Below are 14,515 nucleotides of genomic sequence, written 5' to 3'. Positions count from 1 at the left end.
TTGTGTATTTATTTCTGCTTCCAGCAATCTGAGTAATAAATGCTGTTAACTATATACATCTGATTGTTTAGTGTATTTCAAAGTACAACTCATTTCCAGGTTTTTGTTTTTGTCTTTTTTTTTTTATAATGATATTACTCAAATGTCCTCAAGGGTGCTGAGACAGGGACCCTCATAAATTAATGATAAGATTGTAAATTGGAACTTTTTTGAAGGGCAGTTTGATAGTATGTAGCCTTAAAAATGTCCATGCCTGGGGCGCCTGGGTGGCGCAGTCGGTTAAGCGTCCGACTTCAGCCAGGTCACGATCTCGCGGTCCGTGAGTTCGAGCCCGGCGTCAGGCTCTGGGCTGATGGCTCAGAGCCTGGAGCCTGTTTCCGATTCTGTGTCTCCCTCTCTCTCTGCCCCTCCCCCCGTTCATGCTCTGTCTCTCTCTGTCCCAAAAATAAATAAACATTGAAAAATGTCCATCCTTTTAACCTAGTTTTAACACTTTTAGATATTTGTCCTAAGGAAATATAAAGATTTGTGTGCAAAATGTTTACACTGTGATGGTAGCCAGAATTTATAAATAACCTTAGTGTCCAACAGTGGGGTATTGTTAACTAATATCCATATTATGAAACACTAAGCAACTTAAAAATCATGTTTTTGAAAAATATTTAAAGACATGAGAAAGTGCTTATAGTGGCAAGTAAAAATATGATGTAAAACGGTGTACAGACTGTAATGGCAACTTCATTTTAACTGTCAAAAGATACAAACATCCACTTATAAATAAGTACTGGGTATGTAATGTAAAGAATGATGACTAGACTACTACTGCTGTATGGCACATTTTAAAGTTGTTAAGAGAGTAGATCTTGTCACAAGGGAAAAATTCTTTCTTTTTTAAAATAACTACATGAGATGCTTTTTTAAATTCTCCATTCTTTCTTTTTTTAAATAACTATATGAGATGCTGGATGTTAATTGTAATCATTTCACAATATATATAATTCAAATCATCATGCTGTACACCTTAAACTTACAGTGCTATCAATTACATTACCAATAAAGTTGGGAAAAATGCTTAAAAATGTATATGGACATACATTATACATAGCAAAGGAATTGAAAGGAGATATACCAAAAATGTTGAGCATGAGTAGCTCTGAAATCTGGGATTTTGAGTAATTTTTAATAATTTCCTGTGTTTTTCCAAATTATCTGTAATTATAATGTATGTAATTGAGAAGTTTTATTTTTAAGAAATAAATCTAGGTCAGAGTCTTTGGACTGAATCTTAAAAAAATCAACAAGAGCTGAGAGGAAGTTTTGCTTACTTTCAGAGAGCTCCTGGGTCACTAGCCATAGTTGTTCTCACCATTAAGTCAGACTCCAGGCCCCTGTCCCCTGCCACCTCTCAGAGCTTTTAGTTTTCCACTGTAAAAAGCCATATAAATATAAGGTTACATTAATTTTCAAGTTGATTGTATTTTTCACTAAACAATTTCTGCTCTCATCTTTAGGAACGAAAAGCCAGGAGACCACTGTCTTACCTGGTAAGTGATCTTTTTCCGTACCCTCTGAGACTGGCTATAAGGTTAGGAGGTGACATGAGGACTGACTCCTAGGACTAAGGCCATTGTTGGACATGGAAGAGTTTGAGGAATGAGTTAAGCCAGAACAGAGGGACTCCGTTAATTGAATGTTTAATATGTTCCACGCAGTGTACTAAGCACTTTTATGATGTATCTCCTTTAATTATCATTTACTACAAACCTACAGTGTAAGTATTTTTTGGCATAAATAAGGAATTGAAACTCAGAGGGATTAGAAGCCTGCCCAATCACAGAACTAATAATTATAATAACAATAGTACTAGACCAAGCAGACTCTTAGACCCAGCACTATTTTGTTTAAAAGCCAATGTGCTAGGACTGCCTTATAAAGATTGATTGAAGATATATGGGCCATATCATGAAAGTTCTTGAAGACCAGGCTAAAGAGTGGGCTTGCTTTGTCAGAGGATGAAGAGCCATTGAAAGGTGTTTGGGGTGGGGGGGGGAGTACCTGGGTGGCTCAGTTGGTTAAACGTCCAACTCTTCATTTCCACTCAGGTCATGATCTCGCGGCTCGTGGGATTGAGCCCCGTGTCAGGCTATGCATTGGCCGCACAGAGCCTGTTGGGATTTTCTCCCTCTCTCTCTCTCTGACCCTCCCCCACTTGTGCATGTGCTCGCTCTCAAATAAATTAAAAAATTAAGAAATAAATAATTAATTAAAAAAAAAGATGGGGTGCCTGGGTGGCTCAGTCAGTTAAGCGTCCAACTCTTGATTTTGGCTCAGGTCATAATCTCATAGTTTGTGGGTTCCAGCCCCATGTGGGGCTGTGCACTGATAGCATGGATGCTGCTTGGGGTTCTCTGTCTCCCTCTCTCTGCCCCTCCCTTGCTCTCTTTTTCTCAAAAATAAATAAAACTTAAAAAAACAAAAAGGTGTTTTTGTTGATAGTTTTCTTTTCCCTTTTTTTTTTTTTTTAAAGGATTGGAGATGGGGGAGGTGTAGACAGAGGGGACCATTCACAATGCAAGGCAATTGATTAACACTAATATTTATTTTTGTCTTGAGGTATGATGAGCCATGAACCCACGCAAATACCTGGTAAGACAGCTTTCTCTTTACTCTTTGGGTCCAAGTATGAGGTGAGAAGAATTCCCCCAGGCATTAAGAAATATATCTTCATGAGACTATTATTCATTAACATTTCCCTTACAGCCTACTGCTAGCCATTCTACTAAGATTTAGCTGGGGAGGAGAGTAGAGAGGAAAAAAAGTGTCTTTCTTCCCTAGCATTCATATGTTCCTAGAGCAGGAAACTTAGCTTGTTAGGGGCATGGCTGAAGGCAAGGCTGCTGGGACCTGGAGGCATGCAGGCCAGCACCTTCTAGGTTCTATAGCTTAAGTTACTCAGAAAATTCAGCGTCATGAAGACGCTGACTATTCGCTTTGGCTAACATTTCAGCATCTAGAATTTCGAGGTAACAAAATACAGTCTTCTAGCATACAGACAAGCCATGGCAGAAAGCTTCTCTAAGCTTGAAGTGGATTTGCACAGTGAGGGCTCTCATAGCCATAACTTTTAAATAAAAAGCCAGGAATCACAGTGCAGTGGGAGCTTTGGCATTTGTATCACTTAAGCTCATCAGACAAGAAGAGATGGGAGAACGTACTCATTGGAGCAAACTGTAAGTCACTAAAAACTTCTTTCTCGTTTAGGAATGAAAATTCCAGAAACTTTTTCACTACCTGGTAAGCAGTGGTTGGCATATGAGAGAATAAGTTGCCCATTTGGGGGGTTTAGTTAACAGTTGTCACCATTAGATATGCAGGGGAGCCTCAGTACTTTGCACAAGATCACGTAAGTGAGTGAAGGACCCAGGTCTCTTAACTTACGGCCAAGTACCCATTATTCCTGAAGACTTTGGTTCCTTAAGTGTTTTTCCAGTTTTATTTACCATGGCACATTTAGCCTACCAATAAAATATAATCATGAAAAAAGATATTTAAACAGTGTGAGGCTGTGGTGAGGACAAGGCTATTGAGGAGCCTTGAGCTTTTGTGACCAGAGAAACTGTATAGTGTTTCCTGTCAAGTTCCTCAGAAGGGGCTCAGAAAATATGCTTTACAGAGGAGGAAAAATGTTGAAAGGCCCCCAAACTTCATTTTTTTTTCCTGGATTTGCCGTGTTGTGTCACACATTTATTTGGTTACAACTTTGAAGTGAACCTCTAACAACACTGATGACACACCTTGTGTGTCTACAACTCTTCAGCTCAGTGGCCCGAGTTTGCATAGTATTTTCATTGGCTCCTTTGAGATACAGTGGTTATCTGATAGGCAGCTGCTGAGCCAGGTGTCGGGAATGAACACAGGCTGTATAGACAGACAGACCCAGCTTAATGAAGTCTTTCCTCTGCCATTTTCACAGGGTAACTTTTTATGTAAGCTATTTCACTTTCCTGTGCTGGTGCTTCTGCTTCCGCTTCCACATCTGTAAAATGAAGAAAATTTATGTCTTGCAGGACTGATTAAAGTCATAATGAGATAAAGTTTGGCAAAATGAGAATGGTAGTTTAAAATAGTTAAAATAGTGGTAAGTTGTAGCTGTCTTTATTATTATCTGAAATTCTTTCTCATTTAGGAATAAAAGTGGTGCAACTGGATGAAAAACCTGGTAATAAATTCTTTTTTGGGGGTGGAGGTACCATGGGGTTCTGGGTCCTTTAATATGATCATTCAGTTAGCTCAGTCTTAAGGGGGCTAAGGAAGACACCTGGGCTGCACAGCTTCTCTGATACCCCAGTATGCAAGCCAGAGGGAGAAAATATTGAGAACCCCTTTCAGTGTGAGCAGCAGGCTGCTATTATGGCTCTCTGGGCTAAGCAAAGAAAAAGATAGTTGACCGGCAACTGGAAGAGTTGGCTTCCAGCTGCAAATGTCTATTGCAGAATGGAACAGGAGGCTTCCCAGGGTCAGGTGGCTACTGTGAGGGGATCTGTAGTAACAGGAACAGCATCATCAGAGAAGTGTGTATGAGAAGCCTACAGCATGAGACCAGTCATTCTGTGTTCCTCACTGCACTTGCCATGTCCTCCAGAGAGGCTACTAGGTTTTGCTGGGAATGTTTTGTATTGTGCTCTCTCCTAGAAAGCTGTGTGTAGTGCAAGCTTTTTAAAAGTGTCAAAACATTTACACAGGATCTCGTTTAATCGTTAAGATAAATATTGTTATTGCCATTTCAGAGATGAAAGTATGGAATATAGGAAATTTAAGGAACCTGTAAAGGACTAGAAAGAGAAAACCAGGACTCACACTTTTCAAATTTTGTTCACTTTCTGTCATGTGACACTTGTCTTCCAGCCAGATTTAGTTATAAAAAAAAATACGCCTCTATCCTGGGCTCCTGTAATGGGTATTTGGCTTCAAAACTATCAAAATATGGCAATATTGTAATATTTCAATGCTAGCACAGCATTGTAATTGAGGTGGTATATCATAGTAATGGAGAACAGAGGCTTTGAAATCAGACATTGCTACCACTGATTGCCTCTGATTTTGTGCAAGTTTTGAGGAACATCTGTATAATACTGATAACTATATCTACTGGGGCTGTAAGAAATCTGACAATTACATAAATCGTTTACACAATGCATGACACATAGAAAGCACTCAGTAAATAGTTGGTATTAATGTTGTACTTGGGAATCTTAGTTCAATGTGCAGAAAAAGTACTTTTTTGTAAATAAAATTTTAATTTTTCTTTTAATGGAAACACATGTACATACAAGGTAAACAAAATTTCAAAGAGCACAAGTGAGTAAAAATTAAACCCTTCCCCAACCCCACACATACATATAAGCCCAATACCCTGCCCTGCAGGCCCATTCTCAGAGATAACCATGTTTGCTTAATCATTTAGTCAGATTTTTCTCTTTCTGGATATATAGATGTACAATGCAACTAACTCAAAATCTGTTTCTATTTTAGAAGACCAAAGTCAGGAAGATATCGGCAATCCTAGTAAGAAATACTTCATTTCCTTAGTTGATAAGTGTCTGATCTGCAATATAAAAGAAGTGACAAATTTATTTTTCTTCAATAACAGAAACAAAGTTTCAAAAGTTTCAGGAATCATAACAACGGAATATAATGTCATATCCAAATGCTTATTGTGTGTATATGGTGGGAGCAACTGGGCTTTATTTCTTAAGCAGTCATTTTCAACTGTGTTCTGTTTAGAGTGGTGGTTCTCAACCCTATCAACCCACTTCTCCCTTTTTATAACAAGTATTTATAAAGCCTTTATACTATCCTGAAGTACCATTCATAGATAAGAAGACCCACCTGCCCCCATAAAAATATCAGTATAATTTTTTAATTATAATTTATAACAAAATTATGTACATTTCAATATGTAAGTGCCTACGTTATACTAAAAGACATAATGGACAGATGATTGTATTTACTTAACACAAATTGGATTTAAGAGAAGACTGGAAGCTATTCTATGCAAGTGTAAGAAAATGAAAGAGAAGAAGTAGAAACTAGATGGAAACTAATGTTTATTAAAACTATCCAAAAATACTTTGTTTCTACATAAAATTGATTTTGGTTCTGGGTTTAAGCATTATAAATAGATTATTAACTTACATGTGTGTCTGGCAGTGCATTTGAAGTTTGTGTGGAAGTGGGTTAATTTTTCATTGTGCAAACACTGTCCAGAGCATTGGACAGCATCCATCTTGCCTTCTGTACTTCTACCTCACTATTGTGACTATCAAAAAATACTCTGACAAGTTCCCAAACTGCCTCCTAGGGGACAGTACTGCTCCCTTGAGAACCACGGCTCCGTAGTAACAAACTAATGTATGAGTACACCTGCCTCTCCATTTCCCCATCTGTATACATACAAATGCATGGCAAGTAAATTGATAATATGAGTTAAAGACTTACAAAATTTATTGCCTGTTTCTCTGTGTTTCATGTATGAAATCTGAGTGGTGATCCCATTTGGATACTTCCTAGTTCTCCCTTGTATGGTCTAAACCAAAATATGGCCATAATTTAGTTAAGGGATAACTGAATTATCATGTGAAACATCATCCTCACATGGATGGACTGCACTGTTCCTCTTCACTAGTTCCTATGTAAGGGAAGCCATTTTCTACAGTGTTTCATGTACGGAGGGAAAAAGTTAATTTATTTTATCAGCTGGCAGGACTCAGCATTTAAAAGTGCAGCTATATTTAATCATTAGTCGCTGGTGGCATATATATATATTAGATATAGCCTTACTTGAAATAAACACAGAATTAAACTTTACCTTGCATGTATATACAGAAAATGAAAACAGAAAATTGCTATGAAATTCTAGAGAACTTGAACAACAACAACAAAGTATGTTGTCTGCATAGATATTAAAAAGGCTGTGGAATCCTCGATGAAACCTAGAGCAGCATACCCTGATGCTATATATGAAAATGTAGCCTGAAATCTGTAATGAACTATATTTATTTCAACATTGTTTCTGGTTAGAAGTATTTTAGTTAAGTTTGTGACTCAGGCTAAATGTCTGCATGGTTTAGGTGGATAAAACTCAGTATCAGAAATGACATGTGTCAGTCACTGTGTCTTCTCATTAACAGCTCCAGGTCCGGTTCCAGTTCCAGTTCCAGGTCCCAAAACCCATCCCTCTGCATCCTCTGGCAAAATGCTCCTTCCACCATTGGCGACGTTCATCATTTTAATCATTGCTTCTGCTGTAAATCTCTTTGTTGCTCTGTAGTCTGTTACATTCTTTATTACTTAAAATATCCTGAGGGATCCCACAGGAAACCATCAAAAGGAATGATGTATTTTTCACTTTTGGTCAAAGTCACTTGATAACATGAGGACTGCACATTTGTTATTTACTTTGCAAATTCAGAGTTGGTCCAGATATGTCATAGAATTCATTTTTCATTTATTTCTATATTAATTTATGATTGCAAAAAACTCACCTGTATAGTTCTGATTGAATTCAATAAAATAATTTAAAATTGTTGGATATAATTTCAGAATTGCCAGATTATTAAAATATCAATACTGTTAGTGATTAACATGAATTTAATTCCTGAATTAGAATTTTAAAGATTCTTTTACTCATCTTTCACTGATCAAACTTTAACTTCAAATAGCATCATCCCTCAATCTCTTCATCTTCCCTCAATATATGAACACTTACATAAACACAGTCGTTAACGAAGTGTTTCATTTATAGTCCCTGAGTTAAATCTCATATTAACCCAGGAAAGTAGACAGTAGTGAATGAATATATGTGCTAAATAAGCAAGGAAAAATGCGGTTATACAGTGTAGTATCCTTTTCCCCAAGATATTGTGGTGGTTGAATAGTGACTTATTTAGGCCTGGGCTTTGATAACTGGCACTTGTTTACATTTTGCAATGTTTCAAAGAGGATTTAAGTCCACTGTGAAAGATCAGAGAAAAACTAAAAATGTAAACTAGGTGTTGGCGGTTCAATGTGCTTTTTTTAAAAAGTCTGTACACTTTTTTTCCCCCTTGTTTGGCTTACTTTATATCTAATTTTTAATTTTTTTTATTTATTTTTTTATTTTATTATTTTTTTTTAATGTTTTTTTTTTTATTTATTTTTGAGACAGAGAGAGACAGAGCATGAGCAGGGGAGAGGCAGAGAGAGAGGGAGACACAGAATCCGAAGCAGGATCCAGGCCCTGAGCTGCCAGCACAGAGCCCGACATGGGGCTCGAACCCACAGACTGTGAGATCATGACCTGAGCCGAAGTCAGACGCTTAACCGACTGAGCCACCCAGGCGCCCCTAATTTTTTTTAAATGTTTATTTTTGAGAGCGAGAGAGACAGAGCACAAGCGGGGGAGGGGCAGAGAGAGAGAAGGAGACAGAATCCGAAGCAGGCTCCAGGCTCTGAACTATCCAAGAGACCCACACAGGGCTTGAACCCATGGACTGAGGGATCATGACCTGAACTGAAGTCGGATGTTTAACCGAGTGAGCCACCCAGACACCCCTATTTTTAAAATGTTTAATTACAATTGACATAGAATATTAGTTTCAGGTGTACAACAGTGATTTAAGAATTACATACATTATGAAATGCTTACCACAGTAAGTGTAGTTACCAGCTATCACTGCACAAAAGTTAATTACAGTATTATGGACTACATTGCCTATGCTTTGTTTTTCATCCCTGTGACTTATTTTATTTTATTTAAAAAAAATTTTTTTTTTCAACGTTTATTTATTTTGGGGACAGAGAGAGACAGAGCATGAACGGGGGAGGGGCAGAGAGAGAGGGAGACACAGAATCGGAAACAGGCTCCAGGCTCTGAGCCATCAGCCCAGAGCCTGACGCGGGGCTCGAATTCACGGACCGCGAGATTGTGACCTGGCTGAAGTTGGACGCTTAACCGACTGCGCCACCCAGGCGCCCCCCTGTGACTTATTTTATAACTGGAAGTTTGTACCTCTTAATCCCTTTCATCCATTTTGCACACCTCCCTGCCCCCACCTCTCTGGCAACCACCAGGTCTCTGTATTTATGAGTTTGTTTCTGTGTTTTGTTTGTTCATTTGTTTTGTTTCTTAGCACATATAAATGAAAGCATATGGTATTTGTCTTTCCTTGTCTGACATAATTAGTCTAAATACCCTTTGGTTCATCCATGTCATCACAGACAGCAAGGTTTCATTATTTTTATGGCTGAGTCATATTCCATTGTATATATAAATACTGCAACTTCTTTATGCATTCATCTATCAGTGGACACTTGAGTTGCTTCCATACCTTGGCTATTATAAACAATGCCACAATGAACTTGGGGTGCATATTACTTTGCGAGTTAGAGTTTTGGCTTGCTTTGGCTAAATACCTAGTAGTGGAACTACCGGATTATATAGTATTTCTGTTTTTAATTTTTTGAGGAACCCCATACTGTTTTCCATCCTGGTTGTACCAATTTACATTCCCACCATCAATGCACAAGTGTTCCCTTTTCTCTACATCCTCGCCAACACTTGTTATCTCTTGTCTCCTTGGTACTAGGCTTTCTGACTGTTATGAGGTGATACTTCATTGTGGTTTTGGTTTGCATTTTCCTGATATAGTGATGTTGAGCATCTCTCTTCATGTGTATGTTGGCCATCTGTATGTCTTCTTTGAAAAATGCCTATTTAGATGATCTGCCCATTTTTAATCTGATTGTTGGTTTTCTTGGCATTTAGTTGTATGAACTCGTTCTTTTTTGGTGGGGGGGGGGGAGGAAATTATCCCTTTATTGGATATATCATTTGCAGATACATTGTCCCATTCCATAGGTTGCCTCTTTGTTTTGTTGATGGTCCTTTGCTGTGCAAAAGCCTTTTTATCTTATGTAGTCTCAGTTGTTTAGTTTTGCTTTTGTTTCCCATGCCTGAGGGGACAGATCTAGGAAAATATTTCTGGGGCCAGAAATATATTTCTGATGTCCAGAATTACCTCTATGTTTTCTTTTAAGAGTTTTATGGTTTTAGGTCTCACATTTAAGTCTTCAATTTATTTTTAGTTTATTTTTGTGTGTGGTATAAAAAAGTGGTCCAATTTCATTCTTTTGCATGTAGTTTTCTAGTTTTCCCGGTACCATTTATTAAAGAGACTGTCTTTTCCTTGTGGTGCATTCTTGCCTTCTTTATCACAGATTAATTCACCATATATATGTGGGTTTATTTCTGGGCTTTCTGTTCTATTTAGTTGATCCATGTGTCTTTTTATGTGCCAGTACCATACTGTTTTGATTACAATAGATTTGTGCTATATTTGTAGTATATTTGTAGCGTGATACCTCCAGTTTTGTTCTTCTTTCTCAAGATTGCTTTGGCTATTTCGTATCCTTTGTGGTTCCATACAAATTTTAGAATTATTTGTTCTGTGAAAAATACTATTGGCATTTTGATTGGGATTGTACTCAATCTGCAGATTGCTTTGGTTGGTATGGAAATTTAACATTATCCTCCCAGTTCATTAGCACAGAAAATCTTTCCATTTATCTCTGTCATCTTCAGTTTCTTCATGTCATCAATATCTTAATAATTTTCAGAGTGCAGGTCTTTGACCTCCTTGGTTAAATTTATTCCCTAGGTATTTTATTCTTTTTGATGTAATTGTACATGGGATTTTTTTCTTAATTTCTTTTTCTGATAGTTTGTTATTAGTGTATAGAAACAATAGATTGTGTTTATTAATTGTGTATTCTGAAACTTTACTGAATCATTTATTAGTCCTGGTAGTTTTTTGGTGGAGTATTAAGGTGTTCTTTATATAGTGTCATGCAGGTAGTGACAGTTTCATTTTTCTTTACCAGTTTGGATGCCTTTTATTTCCTTGTCTGATTGCTGCAGCTTGGACTTCCAATACTATGTTGAATAAGTGTGGTGAGAGTTTTATTAGTTTATTAGACCACTTAATTAGTTCTCAACTAGTAACTAACCAGTTGATTAGTTGATTAGAACAACAAAATAAGTAGTCTTGTTCCTTAGAAGAAAAGCTTTCATCTTTTCACCATTGAGTATGTTCGCTATAGGCTTGTCACATGTGGCCTGTTGAGGTACATTCCCTCTCTACCCGCTCTGTTGAGAATTTGTATCATAAATGTTGAATTCTGTCACATGCTTTTTCTGCATCTATTGAAATGATCATACGATTTTAATCCTTCATTTTCTTAATATGTATCATGTTGATTTATTTGTAGATATTGTACTGTCCTTGCATCCCTGAAATAAATTCAGAATAAATTGATCATGGTGAATGATCCTTTTTTTTTTTTTTAACATACTGTTGAATTCAATTTATGAATATTTTGTTGAGGATTTTTGCATCTATGTTCTGGGGTGTTTGCAATTTTTAATGTTTTTCATACTATCTCTGGGTTTGGTATCAGGGTGATGCTGGTCTCCGAGAATGAATTTGGAATCATCCTCTAATATTTTTTTGGAATAGCTTGAGAAGGATAGGTATTAACTCTTCTTTAAATGTTTTGTACAAGTCACCTATGAAGCCTTCTGGTCCTAGACTTTTTATGTTAGAGGTTTTTTGATTACTGATTCAATTTCATTACCTGTAATTGGTCTGTTCACATTTTCTGCTTATTCCTGATTTAATCTTAGAAGATTGTATGTTTCTGGAAATTTAGGTCTTTCTTCTAGGTTGTCAAATTTGTTGACATAACACTTTTTCATAGTAGTCTTGATCCTTTGTATTTCTGTGGGGTCATTTGTAACTTCTCTTTCATTTCTGATTATTTGGTTCCTCTTTCTTTCTTGAGGAGTTTGGTTAAAGGTTTATCAGTATTATTTATCTTTTCAAAAAACCATTTCAGGGGCGCCTGGGTGGTTCAGTTGTTTAGCATTCTACTCTCAATTTTGGCTCAAGTCATGATCTCACAGTTCGTGGGTTCAAGCCCCACATCAGGCTCTGTGCTGACAGCATGGAGCCTGCTTGAGACTGACTCTGTCTCTCTCTCTCTCTTTCTTTTTCTCTTTCTCCCTCTGCCCCTCCCCCCACTTGCTGTCTGTCTGTCTCTCTCAAAATACATAAATTAACTTAAAAAAAAAACCTGCTTAGTTAGATTAATCATTTGTATTTTTTTAGTCTGTATGTCATTTATTTCTACTCCAATCTATTATTTTCTTCCTTCTATAAACTTTGGGCTTTGTTCTTTTCTAGTTCCTTCAGGTGGAAGGTTAGATTGTGTGACATTTTTCTTATTTCTTGATAGGTTTAGTGCTATAGACATCCCTCTTAGAACTGCTTTTGCTGCATCCCAAAGATTTTGAACCATTGTATTGCCATTTTCATTTGTCTCAAAGTAATTTTTCATTTCCTCTTTGATTTCTTTCTTGACCCATTCATTGTTTATCGAGTAGTATGTTGTTCAGTCTTCATGTGGTTATGTTTGATCAAGTTTTCCTTGTAACAGAGTTCTGGTTTCATGCTGTTATGGTTGGAAAAGACACTTGATATGATTTCAGTCGCCTTAAATTCATTGAGATTTGTTTTGCGGCCTAACATGTGATGTGTTCTGGAAAATGTTGCCTGTGCACTTGAAAAAAATGTATATTCTGTTGTTGGATGGAATGATCTGTATACATCTGTTAAGTCCATCTGGCCTAATATATTGTTCAAAGTCACTCTTTTCTTATTGATTTTCTGTCTGGATGATCTGTTGATGTAAGTGTGGTGTTAAAATCTCCTATTATTGGGGCGCCTGGGTGGCTCAGTCAGTTGAGCGGCTGGCTTTGGCTCAGGTCATGATCTCGCGGTCCGTGAGTTCGAGCCCCGCGTCAGGCTCTGTGCTGACAGCTCAGAGCCTGGAGCCTGTTTCAGATTCTGTGTCTCCCTCTCTCTGCCCTTCCCCCATTCATGCTTGTCTCTCTCTGTCTCAAAAATAAATAAACGTTAAAAAAAATTAAAAATCTCCTATTATTGTATTATTATTGTATTAGAGATAGTTTCTCCCTTTAAGGTTTATTAATATTTGTTTAGGTGCTCCCACATTGGATGCACATTTACAATTGTTAAACCCTCTTGTTGGAAAGATCCCCTTTTCATTATTTAATGCCTTAGTTCCTTCTAACAGTCTTCATTTTATTTATTTATTTACCTACTTATTTATTTATTTTTAATTATTTTAATTTTTTTCATTAGGGTAAGTGTAGTTTTTTATCCCTACCCACTACTTTCCTCAACTCCTACCCACCTACCCTCTGGTAACCATCAGTTTGTTCTCTGTAGTTAAGAGTCTGTTCCTTGGGGCACCTGGGTGGCTCAGTTGGTTAAGTGGCGTCCAGCTTCAGCTCAGGTCATGATCTCACAGTTCGTGGGTTCGAGCCCTGCATTGGGCTCTGTGCTGACAGCTCAGAGCCTGGAGCCTGCTTCAGATTCTGTGTCTCCCTCCCTCTCTGCCCCTCCCCTGCTTGTGCTCTCACTCTCTCTCGCTCGTGCTCTCAAAAATAAACATTAAAAATTTTTTTTAAAAATGGGTCCATTCCTTGGTTTCTCTCTCTCTTTATTTTCCTTTGCTCATTTGACTTCTTAAATTCCACATGAGTGAAATCATATGGTATTTGTCTTTCTCTGAATGACTTATTTTGCTTAGCATTACATCTAGCTCCATCCATGTTGTTGCAAATAACAAGATGTCATTCTTTGTTATGGCTGAATAATATTCCTATATATATATATATATATATATATATATATATATATATATGTATATGTATATATGTAGTGTGTGTGTATGTATATACATACATATGTATGTGTGTGTGTGTGTGTATATATATGTGTGTGTGTGTGTGTGTATATATATATATACACACCGCATCATCTTTATCTAGTCATCTGTCAGTGGACAGTCTGCTTCCCTGTTTGGCTATTGTAAATAATGCTGCAATAAATATAGGGGTGCATGTATCCCTTTGAATTAGTGGTTTTGTATTCTTCAGATAAATACCCAGTAGTGCAATTCCTCGATCTTAGGATAGTTCTATTTTTTAATTTTTTGAGGAACATCCATACTGTTTTCAACAACAGTTGCATCAATTTGTGTTCCCACCAACACAAGAGAGTTCCTTTTTCTCCACCTCCTCACTGACACGGTTTCATGTGTTTTTGATTTTAGCCATTCTGAGAGGTGTGAGGTGATCTCTCATTGTGGTTTTGATTTGCATTTCCCTGATGATGAGTGATGTTGAGCGTCTTTTCAGGTGTCTGTTGGCCATCTGTATGTCTTCTTTGAAGAAATGTCTGATCATGTCTTCTGCCCATTTTTTTTCTTTTTTTCTTTTTTTTTAACATTTATTTACTGTTCAGAGACAGAGCCAGAGCATGAGCAGGGGAGGGGCAGAGAGAGAGGGAGACAGAATCTGAAGCAGGCTCCAGGCTCTGAGCTGTCAGCA

The 14,515-nt window shown here is 37.3% G+C and overlaps 1 protein-coding gene across 9 annotated transcripts in view; it reads left to right on the top strand.

Moving 5' to 3' along the window:
- ART3 (ADP-ribosyltransferase 3 (inactive)) overlaps window positions 1-7,596 on the top strand; it is a 151,168-nt gene extending 143,572 nt beyond the window's left edge. For 5 of the 9 annotated variants that reach the window (XM_086704826.1, XM_086704823.1, XM_086704828.1 and 2 more), the window contains exons 7-12: window positions 1,512-1,544; window positions 2,614-2,646; window positions 3,262-3,294; window positions 4,187-4,219; window positions 5,533-5,565; window positions 7,191-7,596. In XM_086704826.1, the coding sequence (XP_086560952.1) occupies window positions 1,512-1,544; window positions 2,614-2,646; window positions 3,262-3,294; window positions 4,187-4,219; window positions 5,533-5,565; window positions 7,191-7,330 (305 nt within the window). In that variant the 3' untranslated portion in view covers window positions 7,331-7,596. The remainder of the gene's footprint in view (window positions 1-1,511; window positions 1,545-2,613; window positions 2,647-3,261; window positions 3,295-4,186; window positions 4,220-5,532; window positions 5,566-7,190) is intronic. The other 4 variants (XM_086704829.1, XM_086704824.1, XM_086704831.1 and 1 more) reach the window with 2 other exon arrangements.
- Window positions 7,597-14,515: the final 6,919 nt, after the last annotated feature.

This window comes from Puma concolor, chromosome B1 (assembly GCF_028749965.1).
Source record: "Puma concolor isolate L17-30 chromosome B1, mPumCon1.1.hap2, whole genome shotgun sequence".
Lineage (NCBI taxonomy): Eukaryota > Metazoa > Chordata > Mammalia > Carnivora > Felidae > Puma > Puma concolor.
The sequence above is the reverse complement of the archived record's forward strand: the minus strand, read 5'-3'. Positions and strand labels throughout refer to the sequence as shown.